Source organism: Chiloscyllium plagiosum, unplaced genomic scaffold (genome assembly GCF_037043375.1).
Source record: "Chiloscyllium plagiosum isolate Xiang-an unplaced genomic scaffold, Cpla_swu_hap1 HiC_scaffold_138, whole genome shotgun sequence".
Classification (NCBI taxonomy): Eukaryota; Metazoa; Chordata; class Chondrichthyes; order Orectolobiformes; family Hemiscylliidae; genus Chiloscyllium; species Chiloscyllium plagiosum.
In genome coordinates, this window is record NW_028270277.1 from 11,315 (window position 1) to 35,372 (window position 24,058).

At 46.5% G+C, this 24,058-nt stretch overlaps 1 protein-coding gene across 1 annotated transcript in view; it reads right to left on the reverse strand.

Moving 5' to 3' along the window:
- Positions 1 to 4,611: 4,611 nt before the first annotated feature.
- The window catches only part of LOC148133996 (calsequestrin-1-like), a gene marked incomplete at its 5' end in the record, with an annotated part of 82,678 nt that continues 63,231 nt past the window's right edge, over positions 4,612 to 24,058 (reverse strand). The window contains 6 exons of the mRNA XM_087985710.1: positions 4,612 to 5,058; positions 8,504 to 8,578; positions 9,478 to 9,578; positions 13,985 to 14,039; positions 14,943 to 14,988; positions 15,689 to 15,819. Coding sequence (XP_087841836.1) covers positions 4,828 to 5,058; positions 8,504 to 8,578; positions 9,478 to 9,578; positions 13,985 to 14,039; positions 14,943 to 14,988; positions 15,689 to 15,819 — 639 coding nt within the window. The remainder of the gene's footprint in view (positions 5,059 to 8,503; positions 8,579 to 9,477; positions 9,579 to 13,984; positions 14,040 to 14,942; positions 14,989 to 15,688; positions 15,820 to 24,058) is intronic.

Here is a 24,058-nt window from a genome sequence, read left to right on the forward strand (position 1 = left end):
CTCTGGGTGAAAAAGTTGCCTCTTAGGTCCCCATCTTACACTTACACACTTACACACCTACATACTGTCACACTTGTTGGGCCGAAGGGCCTGCTTCCACACTGTCCGTGATCTGATAACCTCGTGGGCCGACCGGCTCATTCTGAACTGGAGTAGCATTCCCCAAGGGCTGTGGGTGAGAATGGGGCTGAATGGCCTTCCTTCGTGGGGGGGGGGGGGGGGGGGCAGAGCCACGTGCTGGGCAGGCGCAAAGATCACGTGGTGGGGGCAGAGGGCGGGAACCCACCGACATCCGGGCCTCCCAGCACAGCCATGATGCCCGGATGGGGCGGGGGCGGAGAGAACGAGGGCTGAAAAATGGCAGGTTTCCACCGGAGGACGGCTCCCTTGTTGCGCGTCCTCCCTGTGTGCTGCCACCTGCGGCCGGAGGCCATGTTTCACTCTTGCTCCCCTTTCCCCCCCACTCCCTTTATGGAATCGCAGGGGGCGGTGCTCCCTTCTGCGTCATCGAGGCTGGCAAGTATCCTCCCTGCATGCTGCCACCTGCGGCCGGAGGCCAAGTTGCACTCATGCGCCCCTTTCCCCACCTCATCGGGAATCGCGGGGGGCGGAGCTCCCGTCTGCGTCACCGAGACTGGCAAGGGTCCTCCGTTAATGCTGCCCCCTTCGGTCGGAGGCCATTCTGCGCTCATGCGCCCCTTCCCCCCTGTATGGGATCGCAGTGGGGCGGCGCACCCACGTGCGTCACCGAGGCTGGCAAGTGTCCTCCCTGTATGCTGCCACCTGCGGCCGGAGGCCATTCTGCGCACATGCGCCCCTGACCCCTAATATGAGATGTTTAGAAATCCTGCACCAGGTTATAGTCCAACAGGTTTATTTGGAAGCAGTAGCTTTCGGAGCGCTGCTCCTTCATCAGGTGGCTGTGGAGCAGGGTCATAAGGCACAGAGTTTATAGCAAAAGATCATGGTGTCATGCAATGATATGAAATGATATACTGAACAAACCTAGATTGATGTGAAGTCTTTCATCTTTTAGAACGGGTTGCAGGTTTCGGTTCATTAATATGTAAATCCCAGAGCTACTTTTAAGCCACATTCCCGAGGCAACTCCAGGTCTTTTCTGAAAAGGTGACCTCTTAGCTCAGACGATGCATTAAAGCTGTGAGCTCAGAGTCTGTCTGTACCCCAGTCCTGAATCAGACCGGTTTGGGTGGCACGGTGGCACAGTGGTTAGCACTGCTGCCTCACAGCGCCAGAGACCTGGGTTCAATTCCCGACTCAGGCGACTGACTGTGTGAAGTTTACACGTTCTCCCCGTGTCTGCGTGGGTTTTCTCCGGGTGCTCCGGTTTCCTCCCACTGTCCAAAGATGTGCAGGGTCAGGTGAATTGGCCATACTAAATTGCCCGTAGTGTTAGATAAGGGGTAAATGTAGGGGTATGGGTGGGTTGCGCTTCGGCGGGCGGTGTGGACTTGTTGGGCCCAAGGGCCTGCTTCCACACTGTAAGAAATCTAATCTATTTCCAAAGGGGTTCATAAAATATTACATGGACTGACTGCCTGCAGATTCATGATGAAGGGCTTATGCCCAAAATGTCGATTTTCCTGCTCCTCAGATGCTGCCTGACTTGCTGTGCTTTTCCAGCGCCCACACTCTTCGACTCTGATCTCCAGCATCTGCAGATCCTCACGTTCGCCTGCCTGCAGATTATGCATTTTTTGAGCAAAATAAAATGTATATGCAAATATAATTCTGCAAATGCAAATTCACCCCATACACCTCTATGTGTGTGTGTGTGAGTATTAGTGTGAATACACTTGAGAGAGTGTGTGTATGTGTGCAAGCTTGGTAAAGTGTGTGGGTGAGTGTGATGGAGTGTGAGAGTTGGGTGTGAGTGTGCGAGTTGTACATGTGTGTATAAGAGAGTGTGTGTATGATAGAGGATCTGCTTGAGTGTGAGAGTACGTAGGTGTGTAAGTGTGTATATGTAAGATGGGGACCTAAGGGGCAACTTTTATCTATCAGAGGGTGGTGTGTGTATGGAATGAGTTGCCAGAGGAAGTGGTGGAGGTTGGTACAATGATGACATTTAAAAGGCATCTGGATGGGTACATGAATAGGAAGGGTTTGGAGGGATATGGGCCAAGAGCTGTCAGGTGGGATTAGATTAATTTAGGATATTGGGTCAGCATGTAGGAGTTGGACCGAAGGGTCTGTTTCCATGCTGTACGGCTTTATGACTCTATGACTGTAGAAGCCTATTATCTAAATGGTGAGAGTTTGTAGAGCTGTGAGATGCAGTGTGGTCTAGGCACATGGATAAAGGGTTATGCCTGAAACGTCGACTCTCCCGCCTCTCAGATGCTGCATGACCGGCTATGCTTTTCCAGTGCCACACTTTAGCACATGGCATGGTGGCACAGTGGGTTAGCACTGCTGCCTCACAGCGCCAGAGACCCGGGTTCAATTCCCACCTCAGGCAACGTTTTCCCCTGTATCTGCGTGGGCTTCCTCCGGGTGCTCCGGTTTCCTCCCACAGTCCAAAACAAAAAGTGCAGGTGAGCTGAATTGGCCAGGCTAAATTGCCCGTAGTGTTAGGTGATGGGGTAAATGTAGGGGAATGTGTCTGGGTGGGTTGCTCTTCGGAGGGTCGGTGTGGACTTGTTGGGCCCAAGGGCCTGTTTCCACACTGTAAGTAATCTAAACTCTGACTCTCCAGCATTTGCAGTCCTTACTGTCTCACAGAAGGTTGGTATGCAGGTACTGCAGGTCATCAGAATGGTGCAGTGTATTGCAAGGGAGATTATGATCAGTTATACTGGGCATTAGTGAGACTACAGGTGGATAGAACATAGAACATTCCAGCACAGTACAGGGCCTTCAATCCTTGATGTTGCACCAACCTGTGGAACCAATCTGAAGCCCATCTAACCTACACTATTCCATTCCCATCCACATGACTATCCAATGACCATTTAAATGCCCTTAAAGTTGGCGAGTCTACTACTGTTGCAGGCAGGCCATTCCACGCCCCCACTACTGGGTAAAGGAACTCCCCCTAATATCTGTCCTCAATCTGTCACCCCTCAGTTTAAAGCAATGTCCCCTCGTGCTGGCCATCACCATCTGAGGATAAAGGATCTCACTGTCCACCCTATCTAACCCTCTGATTATCTTCTATGTCTCAATTAAGTCACCTCTCAACCTTCTCTCTAATGAAAACAACCTCCGTTCCCTCGGCCTTTCCTCATAAGACCGTCCCTCCATACCAGGCAGTATCCTAGTAAATGAACCCTCTGAACCCTTTCCAAAGCTTCCACATTCTTCCTATAATGTAGTGACCAGGACTGTACTCGAAGTGCGACCACACCAGAGTTTGGTACAGCTGCAAAATGACCCAGTGGCTCCAAAACTCAATCCCTTTTCCAATAAAAGCTAACACACCGTATGCCTTCCAACAACTCTATCAACCTGGGGTGGCAACTTTCAGGGATCTATGTACATGGATACCGAGATCCCTCTGCTCATCTACACAACCAAGAATCTTACCATTAGCCCAGTACTCTTTACTCCTGTTGGACAATACAGTACAGTGTACTGTACTGGTAACTGCACTTACATTAATACATTGGAAGCTGTGCAAAGAAAATTTATACAGGGTTCGAGCGGATTGCCGTATGAGGAGAGACTCGGTAGGCTAGGGACGTATTGTCTAAAGTTCAGAAGGTACGGAGGTGTCTGAATTCAAACAGAGGGGACTTCACAGGGTGGGTGTGGATGGGATGGAGCTGAGGGTCTGAATTTAAGAACGGGGACGGGGGGCACATTTAAAAACAGAGATGAGGAACCATTTTTCTTTCTTTGAGGGTTGAGAGTCTTTGGGATTCCCTTCCTAACAAGGCAGCGAATGCAGAGTCTTCGCAAATTTTGAAGGCAGATCCAGATAGATTCTCCATTAGTGCGAGGGGGGAGTGAAAGGTTATCGGGAACGTGCAGGAATGTGGGATTGAGGTTTGAGTTCTCAGGACAGCCTGGGACCTTTTTCCCCTGGAGCGTCGGAGGCTGAGGGGTGACCTTATCGAGGTTTATAAAATCATGAGGGGCGTGGACAGGGTAAATAGGCAAGGTCTTTTCCCCTGGGGTGGGGGGAATTCAAGACGAGGTAGCACATTTTTAAGGTGGGAGGAGAGATTCTTTTTTTCCACAGAGAGTGGCCCGCGTGCGGAATGAGCTTCCTGAGGAAGTGGTGGGTTGTGGGTACAGTGACAGTGTTTAAAAGCTATTTGGGCGACGACATGAACAGGAAAGGTTTGGGAGGGATATGGGCCAGGAGCAGGCAGGCGGTTTGGGATCATGGTCGACATGGACTAGTTGGGCCGAAGGGTCTGTTTCAGCGCTGTCTGACTCCATGACTATGCGGTGTTTCTCACGCGTATCACTACTTTCCCTCCTTTTCCATGATCTACAGCTTTCCTCACAAGTCTGTTGTGTGGCCCAGTGTCAATAAGGGGTGTCACGTTTGCGATTTCAGTGCCACTTTCTAACAGATAGGATCTATCTCTCGATTGACATGGCAGTGCCTGGGAGACACAATAGGCAAGACAGTTGGCATTCGGTTCACTCTTGTTCTCTGTATTTTTTTTTCCCCATTCCAGCAAGATTGTATATTGATTTTTTTTTCAATAGAAAATGTTAAAGTTATATAGATTTACAGATAGAAAAAAAAAAGGAGACACTATAGATCGGAGCCAGGTTTTTTTTTTGTTGGCAATAAATAGGTTGACGATCGTTGGCATCGCGTTGAGGATTGGTGACATGGGTGTTAAATTACTCGTCGTCATCATCATCGTCGTCATCGTCGTCGTCATCGTCGTCGTCATCGTCGTCGTCATCATCGTCGTCGTCATCATCGTCATCGTCATCATCATCATCATCATCATCGTCATCGTCGTCATCTTCAGTGTTTACCTCGCCAGAAAGAACATCCTCAATCCAATCCTCCAACTCATCAGCACTCGGTAAGTCGTCTTCGTCCATGTCGAGCCAGACACTGTCTGCCTGCGGGGCGAATACAAGGGGATCGTCATCCCAAAAACAAACAAGGAATTCAATGCCTAATATCTCTGAATCTTCAAGCCTGAATTCAATTCCTCATCCCTCAGTCGAAATATCCAATCTTGAATTCAATTCCTAATTCCAGATTCTAAATATTAAATCCTGAATTAAATTCCTAATTCCAGATTCTAAATACTCAATCCTGAAGTCGATTCCTCATTCCTCTTTAAATCTTCAAACCTGAATTAAATTCTTCATCCTTGATTCTAATTTTTCAACCTGATTTCAAATCCTATTTTCAGATTCTAAATCTTCAATCTCAAATTCCTTTCTGAATCTCACATACATGTCTTAAATTCTGAATTCAGTTTCTTATCATTCAGTCTACTCACTTCTCAGTCAACTCTTAAGCTTTCAATTCCAGTGTGAATTTCTCACCACTGATTCTAAATTTGTAAACCTGAGCTCAATTTCAAAGTTCAGATGCTCAGTCTTCAATTCTGAATTCAGTTCCTAATTTCTAACTCCAAGTCTTCAATTTGGAATATAATTCCTGTTCCAGATTCTAAATCCTTAAACCTGAATTCAGTCTCTAATCCAGAATTCAATATGATTTCTGATCCTTGAATTTAGCTTAATCCTGGAATCAATCTCTGATCCTAGATCCATCCTGATTCCAATGATAAGATTAGATTCTAAATCACCCTTAAATTTGTTCTTGTGTCTCTGACTTCAACACAATCATGAATTCACCCCCTAATCCTGCATTATTTCAGAAAAATACTGAATTGAATATCAATCCTTGATTCTAAACCTCCAAACGTAAATTAAATCGCTAATTCTAGATTCTGACTTTGCTCCTGACCTGACCAATTTTTAATGAATTCTTGATCCAATCTCTAATCCCTGACTCCCAAACCAAAACTGAATTCAACATTGAGTCCCTGATTTCAAATTAAACTGAATCTGGTCTCTAATCACTGAATCGAGATCAGTCGTGCTTGCATTTGCAAAGGGATTCATTGTTTCATTATTCTGAGAGCTTTTAAAATGTGTAAACATTGACTTTCAAAAGCAGATGGGTGGCAGAACTTAATCTCGGGGGGAGATAGTTGGAGGGGTTCGTTAGATGTTTTTCACTGGGTCATTCAGAACAGTTCAATGGTCAGCAAAAATTAATCCTGGGATGATGTTTCATTGGTAAGATACAGGATTGGTCAGTACATGTTCGGAATGCTGATTCTTAGCTATTCTGCAGGGAAGAGTCCGGACTCAGAAGAAATACTGGAGACTGGTGTTGGCAGAAACTATGAGGAGCCTTGAAAACCCCTTGGACCACTGTTACTTCAGTGTGGTTGAGAGAGCGGGTCCGTTGAAAAGCCCGTAAGCTGCTGCACGTTTGGAGCACTGTGTCCAATTCTGGTCACCCTGTTACTGGAAGGATATTATTAAATTGAAGAGGGTGCAGAAAAAGATTTACCAGGATGTTACCGAGACTGGAGTGTTTGAGTTATAAGGAGAGGCGGGGTGGGCTGAGACTTCTTTTCCCCTGGAGCACGGGAGGTTGAGGTGTGATGTTATAGAGGTTTATAAAATCACGAGGGGCATAAAGTGAATAGCAGAGATATGTTTTACCCGGGGTGGGGGAGTTCAAAACTGGAGTGCGTAGGTTGAAGGTGAGAGGGGAAAGATTTAAAAGGGACCTGGGAGTCAACGATTTCACGCAAAGGGTGATGTGTATATGGAATGAGCTGCCAGAGGAAGTGTTAAATGCAGGATATGGTTACAATATTTAAAAGGCATCTGGATGGGGATATGAATAGGAAAGGTTTAGAGGGACATGAGGCAAATGCTGGCAAATGGGACTAGATTAGTTAGGAACCTGGTCAGCAAGGATTGGTTGGACCGAAGGGTTTGTTTCCGTGCTGTACAACTCTATCTGCTTGCTACAACTGAACACTATTAGACCTCAGAAAAGCCCAGGGTATAGCTCCAGCCTGGTGCAGCTAGCTGTCGGTGAAAAGCTGGAGTGATGATGATGATGAATCAGAGCTGGAGTGTAGTGTTAGAATCACCAGGAGTGGAAACAGGAGGGTGATCATCCACACAGATCAGCAAATGCGATCCCACATTCAAATATGAATGAGTTTTGATGATCAGCGGTGTGATTGACTTCTGGGGGGGAGTTACTGAGAAAGTTGTGGGGATCTACCTTGCTCACATTTGTTATGTGATGTGTGGTCCAGGATTTCCAACACTGTGATTTGGTCACCTTTACTACATGCTAGTTCTGAGTGTTCGAATTAGTTTGTAGATGTGTTGTAAATTATATCACCCTTTCCCAACATTGTAAAGTACATTAATATTGCTTGTTTGTTCTGAACTCATGAACTCATGTGGCTTTATTTTCCTAACTGGTCCTACAGGATCTCATCTTTTGTCTATCGAACAAAAATAAAGGTTATCGATCTATAACCAGATCGTACATTTGGTAGTCAGATTTGGCATTGTGACTTGTTATGATTAGTCCTGAATTCAGTCCTTAATTCTTCATTCAAGATCAAATCCTGTTTCAGATTTTTAATTCTTGAATTCAATCCAATTCTGTCTCTAATCCTTGAATCCCAATTACTTCCACAATTAAATTGCTAATCAAAGATACCAGATCAACCTTGAATTCAATCTCTAAGCCCTGCAACCAGATTAATAGTAAATTGAAATAGCAAATTCCTGAATCTGGATAATTCCTGATTTTAATCTCCAATTCCTGAATCGAGATCAAACCTGAATTCAATCTCAAATTCTTGATTCCATATCAATCCTGAATTCAATTTCAAATTCTTAATTCCAGATCATTCCTGAATTCAATGTTTGATGCCTAAATATAATCTCTAGTCTCTGAATCATGATCAATTCTGAATTTAATCTCTTATCCCTGAATATAAATCATTCCTGAAAACAATCACTAATCCTTGAACCCAATTAGTCTGAATTCAACCTGAACCCTGATTCCAAATAAATTCTGAATTTGATTTTTTAAAGCCTTTAATCAAAATCTGAACATCCAAGCCATGTATCTAGATCAATCATGAATTTCTGAATTGAAATATGTCATGAATTCAATCTCAAATTTCTGAATTGACATCTGTCATGAATTCAAACTCAAATTTCTGAATTGAAATCTGTCATGAATTCAATTTCAAATTCTGAATTGACATCTGTCATGAATTCAATCTCAAATTTCTGAATTGAAATCTGTCATGAATTCAATCTCAAATTTCTGAATTGACATCTGTCATGAATTCAATCTCAAATTTCTGAATTGACATCTGTCATGAATTCAATCTCAAATTCCTGAATCCCAATCAACCTTGAAGTTAATCTTTAATCTCTGAATCCAGTTTAGCTCTGATTTCAACCTCCAGTCTCCAAACTAAGAAATACTTACATCTGTGACATTGACCACCCCAATCTGAGGCTCAGAGAGATCGATATCAAATGTCTTCTCCCAGTAAGGGTTCAACTGTAAAAGAAGAAATGGAAGCTGTTCAGTCCACAGATCTGATCGTTGCTTGGTTTGTGGAATTCTGATCACAAGCTTGTGACTGTGGGGTGGGGAGGGGGTATGGGAGGAAGAGGATTTGAGGAGACAGACTCCAGAGACACTGAGCTGTCCGAAACCCCGAGTCACCACACTTCTTCAGAGGGACAGTCCGGGAGTGTATCGCTGGATGTAACCAAAACTCTTCCCTCCCCAGCATGGAACAGTTCAGGGTCGACCCTAACTGGGGTAGCCATGGGTTATTCCATTGCAAGTACATCACCCCCTCTCGTTGGGTGGGACATTCCAGGGCCAGACCACAAAACATACAGAACAATGGACACTGAATCTGTTAATGACAGAATCTAGGGTTATTTTATTTGACAATGTATTCACCTGGCAGCCCTCACCAAGTGGGATAGCCCCATGGGGCATGGGTACGATGCCATTCAGGAATGCAAGAGTCCAGTGTTATATCACTGGACAGCTGAGGCCTACTGACCACAGGCACCCAATTGCCCCCCCCCATCCTAAGTGGGATAGCCTGGACGCTTCAGGTAAGGGGGACACCGACTGGCAGTACAGAGATACACCTCTGCCTGACATCCTGGCACATCTTCTTGGCTTGAAAACTCACGATGGCGTGGCATGGGAAGACCAATGGGGAGAGTGGTGGGGTGGAGGGGTGAGGAAAGGGGCAAGGGGAGGATGGGGAATTGGCCAACCAGAGGTGGTGGGGCGGTGGGGGGGGGGGGGGTGAATGGGGGATGAGGGGGTGGTTGGAGGTGAGTCACAAAGTATGGCCTGCGTATGGGGTGGAAATGGGGGGCGGGGGGAGAGGGGTAGGGGAACGTGCATGATTGGGGGGGGGGGGTTGTTACCAGCGGGAAGTCCTCCGGATCGATCCAGATGATGCTCAGGTCTGGGTTGTCGGTGTTGTCCTCAGCCACCTCCTTCACGACCTCGAGGAACTCGTAGCCGTCTGGGGACGGGGCGGGAGGCCAAAGCAAGGCAGAGAGAGAGAGTTGGCGTTAGCTTACATTGGCAGGTGCGCTGGAGCTCAGAAATACAGGAGGACAGTGCCGCCATCCCAGGCACGGCGGTACCGAGGTACAAAATCCGGCGCACAACCGAGATAAATAAAGGAATAAAACTGGAAGAAAGACCTAGGGGTGGGCCTGCACCCGCCCACTCCAGCCCTGCGCCCCCCCCCCCCACTGATTGGCTGCTTTGAGCACCCACCCCCACCCCGCGCCCACGTGATGGGTTCACATCGACCTGACATCTAGAATCTGAAAGGCCCTGCTTCTCAAAGCGGCCTCCATCCGACTCTCGGGTAAACTCAAGCAACAGGATGGCTGTGTGTCTCTCCCGGAGGGCCAGAGCCTGCAGGGACTCTCTCCCGTCTCTGAGAGTTGGCGTCTCCCCGCTCCCTCCCCTCTCTACACACACGCCACTGCAAGATGGTTTGGAGTGGGTTTGGGTTGGGCGGGGACGTGGGAGCTGCTTTTCAATATGGCCGCCCCCTCGCCCTTCTCAGCTCCAGGGAACGTCAATCAAAGCCGCTCAGTCTCTCCCGATCGGAGCATCCCGCCATTCCAGGGATTGGCAGGGACAGCCTCTGCTTAGTTGAAGCCATGTGTCGGCCAATCAAACCATCAGGACTGTTCCGCCCTGAGGACGCAGAACAGTACGGCGTCGGCCATGACGCTGAATTAAACTAATCCCTTCTGCCCGCCCCTGGTCCATATCCCTCCAATCCTTGCATGTTCATGTGCTGATCTCAAAGCCCCTTTAACACCCCTGTCGTATCTGTCCCCAGCCACCCCCACACCCCCTTGGCAGCGTGTTCCACCCTCCTCCCATTCTCTGTGTAAAACAACTTGCCCCTCACTCTCGAACATTCCATGACTGACCTGATGATCCTCAACCCCACTTTCCTGCCTTTTCCCCTCGATTCCCCTTCCTGACTAAAAATCCCTCTCGGCCTCGACAGCCCTCTTGCAGGAAAGAATCCCCCAGACTCCCTCCCCTCGGAGAGAGGAGGAATCCCTCCCCATCTCTGTCGCCGATGGGCAACCCCATGAGACGGTTCCCCTCTGGGTCCTAGACTCCCCCCCCCCCCACACACCAGGGGGAAGCAACCTCTCCCCATCTCCCCCCCCTGTCCAGTCCCCCCGCTCGCACATTTTAAGAAGGTCGCCTCCCATTCTCCTCAACCCCAGTGAGTACGGGCCCAACCTACTCCCCTCCATCAGGCAGTCCCTCCATCCCCCGGGATTGGTCTTCTCCAATCTCCCTCCAATACAGTCACCCAGGCCTAACCGATTCATGGAGTCAGTCAGCACAGAAACAGACCCTTCGGCCTAACTAATCCATGCCAACCAGAATCCCCAAGCTAACCTAGTCCCACCTGCCTGCGCCAGGCCCATAGCCCTCCCAAACCCTTTCCTGTTCATGTCCTTCTCCAAAAGTCTTTTAAACACCGTCACTGTACCCACACCCACAAGTTCCTTTGCACAATCATTCCACACACACCGCCCTCTGTGTAAAATATTTGCCCCTCATGTCTTTTATAAATCTCTCTCCTCTCACCTTAAAAATGTGCTACCTCGTCTTGAATTCCCCCCACCCCAGGGAAAAGACTTTGCCTATTTATCCTATCCATGCCCCTCATGATTTTATAAACCTCTATAAGGTCACCCCTCAGCCTCCGACGCTCCAGGGGGAAACAAAGTCTCAGCCTAACCTGCCTCCTCTCAAACCCCTCCATACCCAGCAACCTCCTGGTAAATCCCTTCTGAACCCTCTCTGGGTTAATAATCCCCTTCCTGTAACAGGGCGCCCAGAACTGGACACAGTGCTCCAGACGAGGCCTCACCAATGTCCTGTACAACCCCAACATGGCGTCCCCAACTCCTGTACTCCAAGGACTGAGCAATGCAGGCAAGCGTGCTAAACACCACCTTAACCGTCCTGTCTACATGTGACACAAACTTCACAGAATGATGTCCCGGAACCCCTTGGTCTCCTTTCTTTTTTAATTTGTCTTTTCACAGGATGGAGTCTTCTCTGGCTAGACTCAGCAATTATTAAAGAGAAAGTGAGGTCTGCAGATGCTGGAGATCAGAGCTGGAAATGTGTTGCTGGAAAAGCGCAGCAGGTCAGGCAGCATCCAGGGAACAGGAGAATCGACGTTTCGGGCATTAGCCCTTCTTGAGGAATGAGGAAAGTTTGTCCAACAGGCTAAGATAAAAGATAGGGAGGAGGGACTTGGGGGAGGGGCGTCGGAAATGTGATAGGTGGAAAGAGGTCAAGGTGAGGGTGATAGGTCAGACTGGGGTGGGGGCGGAGAGGTCAGGAAGAAGATTGCAGGTTAGGAAGGCGGTGCTGAATTCGATGGATTTGACTGAGACAGGGTGGGGGGAGGGGAAATGAGGAAACTGGTGAAATCCGAGTTCATCCCTTGTGGTTGGAGGGTTCCTAGCCGGAAGATGAGGCGTTCTTCCTCCAACCGTCGTTTTGTTGTGGTCTGGCGATGGAGGAGTCCAAAGACCTGCATATCCTTGGTGGAGTGGGAGGGGGAGTTGAAATGTTGAGCTACAGGGTGGTTGGGTTGGTTGGTCCGGGTGTCCCAGAGGTGTTCTCTGAAACGCAATTATTACCCCTCCCTAATTACCCAGAGGGCAGTTGGCGGTCAACCAGGTTGCTGTGGGTCTGGAGTCACGCGTAGGCCCAGACCAGGTGAGGATGGCAGATTCCTTCCCTGGGGTTTTTTCAGGACGCTAAATAATAACTTCATTATCACTATTTGGAGACGCCGATGTTGGACTGGGGTGTACAGTTAAAAATCCCACAACACCAGGTTATAGTCCAACGGGTTTAATTGGAAGCACTAGCTTTCGGAGCGCTGCTCCTGCATCAGGGAGTTGTGCTGAACCCCCTGATGCAGGAGCAGCGCTCCGAAAGCTAGTGCTTCCAATTAAACCCGTTGGGACTATAACCTGGTGTTGTGGGATTTTTAACTTCATTATCACTGTCACTCAGATTGATGTTTGATTCTGGAACGAAGGGTTGAATTCTCAATCCTCCCTGGGGCTTTCCACCCCAGTTCCTTCAGAATCGTAAGCTGGGCCTCTGGCTCAGCGACAGGACGAGGAGGTTAAGGGGAGGCGGTATTATCGCTGGAGTGTTGGTCCAAGAGACACAGGTGGGGGACCCCGGTTCGAATCCCACCGCGGCAGATGGTGGCATTTGGATTCGGGAAATGTCTGGGATGAAGGATCTAGGGATGACCGTGAATCCATTGCCAGGGAAAACCCATCCGGTGCACTACTGTCCCCTGAGGGAAGGGCTCTGCCACTCCCATCTGGTAGACAGACAGGCAAGAGGCTGGAAGAACACAGCATCAAGGAGGTGGAGAAGTCGGCGTTTCGGGTGTGACCTTTCTTCAGGTGAGGGGGAGCTGCCGATAAAAGGGGGTGGCGAAGTGAAGACAGGTTGAGGGTACGGCCTGGGGTTGGTCAATGGGAGGAATGGACCCGGTTGGTGACAGGGAAGTGGGGGGGTGGAGGGGCATGGGAAGGGAGTTAGGGGAATGGCAAAGGGAGGCTATCTGAAATCGGAGAACCCAGTGTTGAGCCCTCCGGGCTGCCCAGGTGGAAGGTGAGGCCTTGTTCCTCCAATTTGTGGTTTGGTCAATTGTAGAGGCCAAGGATGGTCACGTTGGAAAGGGAGAAGGAAGGGGGATCGAAATGGGCGGAGAACGGGAGGTTCAGTCAGCAGCACCCCCCCCCCCACCCAACCCCGTGCGGACCTGGGTGTGATGCTCATCGACACGTTCCCGAATTTACCCTCGCTCTCCCCGATGTGGAGAATCGTCTCTGTAGTTATACCCAAACCCTTGCCTTCTCCACCTCCTGACCCTGCCTGGCTTGCTGTCTTCTTCCAGCCTCCTCTGGATTCCAACATCTGCAAGGGTTTTTATTGGTTTTTGGTTTCCACGCTTACCTCTTGGCCGATTTTAAAAAAAGAGAACGGACCCCCCCCCGCACCCCCCTCCCCCACCGACCAAGGGTGAATCTGAGGATTCAATCCCCCCAGGGCACACAGGATACGCCAGGACACTGAGTAAAGTTACAGAGGAGATCGATGTTTAATGAGTGACGGGGGTTAGGATCGGCCGCAATGGCAGAGAAACGTCGAGGGGCCGAAAGGCCTCCTCCTGCTTTGGGATCCGGTGCTCCCCCTCTGAACGTGGCCCACCCCGGCGCAGTCCGGGCTGAGGATTGCGCTGGCAACATAGCTGTGATTCGAACACACCCCCTGCCTCACCACCGTATGGCCCACTCCTTGGGATCCGCACATTCCAGTCTCTGGGAAACTCACCTGCATCGTCTTCCTCTGCAAAGACGACAATGTGTATTCCATTGATATCGTCCTCCTGGAGAGAGAGAGACGCGGGGAGAGAGGGGGAGAGGGGGAGAGAGGGAGAGAGGGAGAGAGGGAGGAGTGGGAGTGGTGGGGGAGAGAGAGAGAGGGGGAAGAGACAGGAGGAGAGAGAGAGAGAGAGAGCAACGGTGGAGAGAGGGGGGAGGGGAGAGAGAGGGGGAGAGGGAGAAAGGGAGAGAGAGAGGGAGAGTGGGAGAGAGACGGAGGAGAGACAGGAGGAGAGAGAGAGAGAAATGGGGGAGAGAGGGAGAGAGTGGCGAGGGGAGAGAGAGAGACGGTGAGACAGGGAGAGAGTGAGAGAGGGAGAGAGAGAGATGGGGGAGAGAGGGCGCCGGGAGAGAGAGAGAGAGGTGGGGGGGAGAGAGAGACAGGGAAAGCAAGGTTGGGAGAAAGAAGGAGAGAGAGAGAGACAGCGAGAGAGAGCGAGACAGAAAGAGAGACAGGGAGACAGAGAGAGGGAGACAGACAGATGGAGAGAGAGAGAGACAGATGGAAAGAGAGAGAGAGAGAGTGACAGAGAAAGAGCGAAAGAGAGAGACAGAGTGAAAAGAAATGTCAGTGAGATTTCAGTGAGGTTAGTAGAATAATTCCAGTAAGCTGTCTCCCTTTATTTACCCGCGGAGAGTCCCTGACACTGACCCGGCGCGCTCAGGGCCTGCTCTCAGAGTCAACAGAACCTCGGACCAGCCTGTTTAGATCTGTCAGCCAGGGCTCCCTGAGTGGACCCAGCTTAACAGCCCCACTCAGGGGACTCCTGTTCTCTGAGGTGCCCCTGGCTGACCTCGCGACAATCACGAGAGTCAGCCAAAGGTCAACTACCCCGCAGGTCCTGGGCAGTGAAAGGAGAGCGGAGGGGCGATGGTGAAGGTAAGGAGCAGCAGACGCTGACACTTACCCAGGTTTCATACATGCTATCGGGCTTCAACTTCCGGAGAGTGGCTCTGAAATGATATACAACATCAGCATGACTGTAACAGACAGCTACAGAACATCACCCCAAACACAGTGAGCAGCACACGGTCAGATACACAGTCCAGCTCCCTCTACACTGTCCCCCATCAAACACTCCCAGGACAGGGACAGCACGGGGTTAGATACAGAGTAAAGCTCCCTCTACACTGTCCCCATCAAACACTCCCAGGACAGGGACAGCACGGGGTTAGATACAGAGTAAAGCTCCCTCTACACTGTCCCCCATCAAACCCTCCCAGGACAGGGACAGCACAGGGTTAGATACAGAGTAAAGCTCCCTCTACACTGTCCCCATCAAACACTCCCAGGACAGGGACAGCACGGGGTTAGATACAGAGTAAAGCTCCCTATACACTGTCCCCATCAGACACTCCCAGCACAGGGACAGCACAGTGTTAGATACAGAGTAAGGCTCCCTCTACACTGTCCCCCCATCAAACACACCCAGGACAGGGACTCCACGGGGTTAGATACAGAGTAAAGCTCCCTCTACACTGTTCCCCCATCAAACACTCCCAGGACAGGGACAGCACGGGGTTAGATACACAGTCCAGCTCCCTCTACACTGTCCCCCATCAAACACTCCCAGGACAGGGACAGAATGGGGATAGATACAGAGTAAAGCTCCCTCTCTCACTCCCAGCAGGGAGCTGTTGCTGGTTTATTTACCTTTTATGCTTGTTCACATAATCTACAATTTCTTTCTCTGTTTGTGTCTTTCCTGGCAATGTGTCAGATTCATCCATAAATGGCTCGTAGAAATCAATTTGGTTCAATTTGAGATCAAGATCATTTGCTACCTGTGGAACAGAGAGATCCGGGTAAATCACAGAATGATGCAGGCTCACAGAAAGGGTGGGCAGTGATGATTGGGTCAGTCCAGTAAAACCTTGTTTCACTTTTACCACAGGAACTGGCCGAAACTTCATTCTGCCATTATACCTCAGCTCAACGTTAGTATGTCGTCATACGCATCAACGAAAACTAACCTCGATTCAACAACAACCATTATTCATCTCCGATTAAACCACGTCATCATTCCATTTACTTCAAATACATTCATGACTCCCTCAATTCAATACCATCTCCACTCTCTCAATTCGAAACAATCACCACTCCCTCAATTCAACATAATCACCGATTCATCAATTCAATACAATCACCACTCCCTCAATTCAATTCAATTATCACGCCCTCAATTCAATACAATCACAGCTCCCTGAATTCAATACAGTCACTGCTCCCTCAATTCAATACAATCACTGCTCCCCCAATTTAATACAATCTCCGCGCCTTCAATTCAATTCAATAATCTCTCCCTCCATTTAATATAATCACTACTCCCAGAATTCAATATAATCACCGATTCATCAATTCAATACAATCACTGCTCCCTCAATTTAATACAATCACCTCTCCCTCAATAATATCACTGCTCCCTCAAATCAGAACAGTCACCACTCCCTGAATACAATACAATCATTGCTCCCTCAATTCAATACAATTACCGCTCCCTCAATTCAACACAATCACTGCTCCCTCAATTTAATACAATCACTGCTCCCTCAATTTAATTCAACCACCACTCTCTCAATATAATCACTGCTCCCTCAATTCATAACAGTCACCACTCCCTGAATACAATACAATCATTGCTCCCTCAATTCAATACAATTATCACTCTCTGAATTCAACACAATCACCGCTCCCTCAATTCCATACAATCACCGCCCCCTCAATTTAATACAATCACCGCTCCCTCAATTCAACATAATCACCGATTCATCAATTCAATACAATCACCACTCCCTCAATTCAATACAATTATCACTCTCTCAATTCAATACAATCACTGCTCCCTGAATTCAATACAATCACTGCTCCCTCAATTCAATACAATCACTGCTCCCTCAATTCAATACAATCACCGCGCCCTCAATTCAATTCAATAATCACTCCCTCAATTTAATATAATCACTACTCCCAGAATTCAATATAATCACCGATTCATCAATTCAATACAATCACAGCCCCCTCAATTTAATACAATCACCTCTCCCTCAATATAATCACTCCTCCCTCAATTTAATACAATCACCTCTCCCTCAATATAATCACTGCTCCCTCAATTCAGAAGTCACCACTCCCTGAATACAATACAATCATTGCTCCCTCAATTCAATACAATTACCGCTCCCTCAATTCAATACAATCACTGCTCCCACAATTCAATACAATTACCGCTCCCTCAATTCAATACAATCACTGCCCCCTCAATTCAACACAATTACCGCTCCCTCAATTCAATACAATCATTGCTCCCTCAATTCAATACAATCACCGCTCCCTCAATTCAACACAATCACTGCTCCCTCAATTCAACACAATCACTGCTCCCTCAATTCATAACAGTCACCACTCCCTCAATTCAATACAATTATCACTCTCTGAATTCAATACAATCACCGCTCCCTCAATTCAATACAATCACCACTCCCTCATTTCAATACAATCACCGCCCCCTCAATTCAATACAATCACTGCTCCCTCAATTAAATACAATCACTGCTCCCTCAATTCAATACAATCACCGCTCCCTCAATTCAATACAATCACCACTCCCTCAATTCAATACAATCACCGCTCCCTCAATTCAATACAATCACTGCTCCCTCAATTCAATACAATCACCACTCCCTCAATTCAATACAATCACTGCTCCCTCAATTCAATACAATCACCACCTCCTCAATTCAATACAATTACTGCTCCCTCAATTCAATACAATCACCACTCCCTCAATTCAATACAATCACTGCTCCCTAATTTAATACAATCACTGCTCCCTCAATTCAATACAATCACCACTCCCTCAATTCAATACAATCACTGCTCCCTCAATTCAATACAATCACCACCTCCTCAATTCAATACAATCACTGCTCCCTCAATTCAATACAATCACCACTCCCTCAATTCAATACAATTACCACTCCCTCAATTCAATACAATCACCACTCCCTCAATTTAATACAATCACTGCTCCCTTAATTCAATATAATCACCGATTATAATCACAATCAGTACAATCACCACTCCCTCAAGTCAATAGAACATTCACTCTCTCAATTCTATACAATCACCACACCGACAATGGAATATAACCACCAGTCCCTCAAACCAATACAATCACTGCTTCCTCGATTCAGTACAATCACCGCTCCCTCAATTTAATACAATCACCGCTCCCTCAAGACAAGACTATCACCACTCCCTCAATTCCATTCAATCACTGCTCCCTCAATTCAATACAATCACCACTCGCTCAATTCAATACAATCACCACTCCCTCAATTCAATACAATCACCGCTCCCTCAATTCAATACAATCACCGCTCCCTCAATTCAATACAATCACCGCTCCCTCAATTTAATACAAACACCGCTCCCTCAATTCAATACAATCACCACTCCCTCCTTTCAATACAATCACCGCTCCCTCAATTCAATACAATCACCACTCCCTCAATTCAATACAATCACTGCTCCCTCAATTTAATACAATCATTGCTCCCTTAATTCAATATAATCACCGATTATAATCACAATCAGTATAATCACCACACCCTCAATTCAATAGAACATTCACTGTCTCAATTCTATACAATCACCACACCGACAATGGAATATAACCACCAGTCCCTCAAACCAATACAATCACTGCATCCTCGATTCAGTACAATCACCGCTTCCTCGATTCAGTACAATCACCGCTCCCTCGATTCAATACATTCACCACACTCTCATTTCAATAAAATCACTGCTCCCTCAATTCAACACAATCACCGCTTCCATAATTCAATCCATTCACTACTCCATCAGTTCAATCACAGTTCTCTCAATTTAATATAATCATTGCTCCCTCAGTTCAATACAATCACAGCTCCCACAATTCAATACAATCACCGCCCCCTCAATTCAATACAATCACCGCTCCCTCAATTCAATACAATCACCGCCCCCCTCAATTCAGTACAATCACTGCTCCCTCAATTCAATACACTCACCGCCCACTCAATTCAATACAATCACCGCACCCTCAAATCCATACAATCACCACTCCCTCGATTCAATAAAATCACCACTCCCTCAATTCAATACAATCATCGCTCCCTCAATTTAACATAATCACCACTCCCGCAATTCAATAAAATCACTGCTCCCTCAATTCAATACAATCACCGCTCCCTCAATTCAATAAAATCACCACTCCCTCAATTCCATTCAATCACCACTCCCTCAATTCCATACAATCACCACTCCATCAATTCCATACAATCACTGCTCCCTCAATTCAATAAAATCACCGCTCCCTCAATTCCATACAATCTCCACTCCCTCAATTCCATACAATCACCACTCCATCAATTCAATACAATCACCACTCCCTCAATTCCATACAATTACCGCTCCATCAATTCCGTACACTGACCACTCCCTCATTTCCATACAATTACCACTCCCTCAATTCAATACAATCACTGATGCCTCAAATCCGTACAATTACCACTCCCTCAATTCCATACAATCACCACTCCCTCAATTCAATACAATCACTGATGCCTCAAATCCATACAATTACCACTCCCTCAATTCCATAAAATTACCACTCCCTCAATTCCATACAATCACCACTCCCTCAATTCAATATAGTCACCACTCCCTCAATTCAATACAATCACCGCTCCCTCAATTCAATATAGTCACCACTCCCTCAATTCCATACAATCACCGCTCCCTCAATTCCATACAATCACCGCTCCCTCAATTCCATACAATCACCACTCCCTCAATTCAATATAGTCACCACTCCCTCAATTCCATACAATCACCGCTCCCTCAATTCAATACAATCACCGCTGCCTCAATTCCATACAATCACCGCTCCCTCAATACAATACAATCACCACTCCCTCAATTCAATACAACCACAGCTCCCTCAATTCCATACAATCACAGCTCCCTCAATTCAACACAATCACCGCTCACTCAATTCCATACCATCACCGCGCTCTCAATTCCATACAATTACCGCTCCCTCAATTCAATACAATCACTGTCCCCTCAATTCAATACAATATCACTCCCTCAATTCAATACAATCACCGCTCCCTCAATTCCATAAAATCACCACTCCCTTAATTCAATACAATCACTGCTCCCACAATTCAAAACAATCACTGCGCCCTCAATTCAATACAATCACTGCTCCCTCAATTCAATACAATCACCGCTCCCTCAATTCCGTACAATCACCACTCCCTCAATTCAATAAAATTATCTCTCTCTCAATTCAATATAATCATAGCTCTCTCCATTCAACCAATTATCACCCTCTCAAATCCATACAACCACTGCTCCCTCAATTACATACAACCACTGCTCCCTCAATTACATACAATCACTGCTCCCTCAATTACATACAATCACCACTCCCTCAATTCAACACAATCACCGCTCCTTTAATTCAACACAATCACCACTCCCTCAATTCAACACAATCACCACTCCCTTAATTCAACACAATCACCGCTCCCTCAATTCCATACAATCATTGCTCCCTCAATTCAATACAATCACCACTCCCTCAATTCCATACAATCATTGCTCCCTTAATTCAATACAATCAATGTGCCCTCAATTCAATACAATCACCGCTCCCGCAATTCAATACAATCACCGCTCCCTCAATTCAAAACAATCACCGCTCCCTCAATTCAATCACAGCTCTCTCAATTCAAATCAAACACCGCTCCCTCAATTCAATACAATTAACCACGCCCTCAATTCAATACAATCACTGCGCCCCAATTCAACTTAATCACTGCGCCCTCAATTCAATACAATCACTGCTCCCTCAATTTAATTCAATCTTCGCTCCCTCAATTCAATGCAATCACCGCTCCATCAATTCAATCACAGCTCTCTCAATTCAAATCAAACACCGCTCCCTCAATTTAATATAATCACTGCTCCCTCAATTCATAAGTCACCACACCCTCAATTCACTACAATCACCGCTCCCTCAATTCAACAAAATCATTGCTCCCTCAATTCAGTACAATCACCGCACCCACAATTCAATTCAATCACAGCTCTCTCAATTCAAATCAAACACCACTCCCTCAATTTAATATAATCACTGCTCCCTCAATTCATAACAGTCACCACACCCTCAATTCAATACAATGACTGCTCCCTCAATTCAATACAATCACTGCTCCCTCAATTGAATACAATCACAGCTCCCTCAATTCCATACAATCATTGCTCCCTCAATTCAATACAATCACCATTCCCTCAATTCCATACAATAATTGCTCCCTTAATTCAATATAATCACCGCTCCCTCAATTCAATACAACCATGCTCTGTCATTTCAATACAATCAGTGCTCCCTCAATTCAATACAATCACCGCACCCTCAATTCCATACAATTACCGCTCCCTCAATTCAATACAATCACCACTCCCTCAATTCAATACAATCATTGCTCCCTCAATTCAGTACAATTACCGCTTCCTCAATTCAATACAATCATTGCTCCCTCAATTCCATACAACCACCGCTCCCTCAATTCCATGCAATCACTGCTTCCTCAATTACATACAATTACCGCTCCCTCAATTCAATACAATCCCCGCTCCTTCAATTCAATACAATCATTGCTCCCTCAATTCAATACAATCACCACTCCCTCAATTCCATACAATAATTATTCCCTTAATTCAATATACACACTGCTCCCTCAATTCAATACAACCATGCTCTGTCATTTCAATACAATCAGTGCTCCCTCAATTCAATACAATCACCGCTCCCTCAATTCAATATAATCACCACTCCCTCAATTCCATGCAATCACCACTCCCTCAATTCCATGCAATCACTGCTCCCTCAATTCCATACAATCACCGCTCCCTCAATTCAATATAATCACCGCTCCTGCAATTCAATACACCCACTGCTCCCTCAATTCAACACAATCACTGTTCCCTCAATTCCATTCAATCACCACTCCCTCAATTCCATACAATCACCCTCCCTCAATTCCATACAATCACTGCTCCCTCAATTCCATACAATCACCACTTCCTCAATTCCATACAATCACCGCTCCCTCAATTCAATACAATTACTGCTCCCTCATTTCCATACAATCACTGCACCCTCAATTCAATACCATCACCACTCTGTCAATTCAATACAATCACCACTCCCTCAATTCCATACAATTATCTCTCTCTCACTTCAATATAATCATAGCTCTCTCATTTCAACCAATTATCACCCTCTCAATTCCATACAACCACCGCTCCCTCAATTCCATACAATCACTGCTCCCGCAATTACATACAATCACCATTCCCTTAATTCCAAACAATAATTGATCCCTCAATTCAACACAATCACTGCTCCCTCAATTCCATACAATCATTGTTCCCTCAATTCAATACAATCACCACTCCCTCAATTCCATACAATAATTGCTCCCTCAATTCAATACAATCATCACTCCCTCAATTCAATACAATCACCGCTCCCTCAATTCCACACAATCACCACTCCCTCAATTCCATACAATCATTGCTCCCTCAATTCCATGCAATCATTGCTCCGTCAATTCAATACAATCAATGCGCCCTCAATTCAATACAATCATTGCTCCCTTAATTCAATATAATACCGCTCCCTCAATTCAATACAATCATTGCTCCCTCAATTCAATACAATCACTGCCCCCTCAATTCAGTACAATCACTGTTCCCACAATTCAACACAATCACCGCTCCCTCAATTCCATACAATCATTGCTCCCTCAATTCAATACAATCACCACTCCCTCAATTCCATGCAACAATTACTCAATTCAATATAACCATGCTCTGTCAGTTCAATACAATCAGTGCTCCCTCAATTCAATACAATCACCGCTCCCACAATTCAATATAATCACCACACCCTCAATTCAATACAATCACTGCTCCCTCAATTCAAAACAACCACTGCGCCCTTAATTCAATACAATCACTGCCCCCTCAATTCAGTACAATCACTGTTCCCACAATTCAATGCAATCACCGCTCCCTCAATTCAATACACTCACCTCCCCCTCAATTCAATACACTCACCTCCCCCTCAATTCAATACACTCACCTCCCCCTCAATTCAATACAATCACTGCTCCCTCAATTCAATTAAAACACCGCTCCCCGAATTCCATACAATGTCCGCTCCCGCAATTCAATACACTCACTGTTCCCTCAATTCAATGCAATCACTGTTCCCTCAATTCCATACAATCACTGTTCCCTCAATTCCATACAATCACCGCTCCCTCAATTCCATACAATCACCACTCCCTCAATTCAATACAATCACTGCTCCCGCAATTCAAAACAAAGACTGCGCCCACAATTCAATACAATCACAGCTCCCTCAATTCAATACAATCACTGCGCCCTCAATTCAATACAATCACCACTCCCTCAATTCAATACAATCACCGCTCCCTCAATTCCATACAATTACCGCTCCATCAATTCCGTACACTGACCACTCCCTCATTTCCATACAATTACCACTCCCTCAATTCAATACAATCACTGATGCCTCAAATCCGTACAATTACTACTCCCTCAATTCCATACAATTACCACTCCCTCAATCCAATACAATCACTGATGCCTCAAATCCATAAAATTACCACTCCCTCAATTCCATACAATCACCACTCCCTCAATTCAATATAGTCACCGCTCCCTCAATTCAATACAATCACCGCTCCCTCAATTCAATATAGTCACCACTCCCTCAATTCCATACAATCACCGCTCCCTCAATTCCATACAATCACCGCTCCCTCAATTCCATACAATCACCACTCCCTCAATTCAATATAGTCACCACTCCCTCAATTCCATACAATCACCGCTCCCTCAATTCAATACAATCACCGCTGCCTCAATTCCATACAA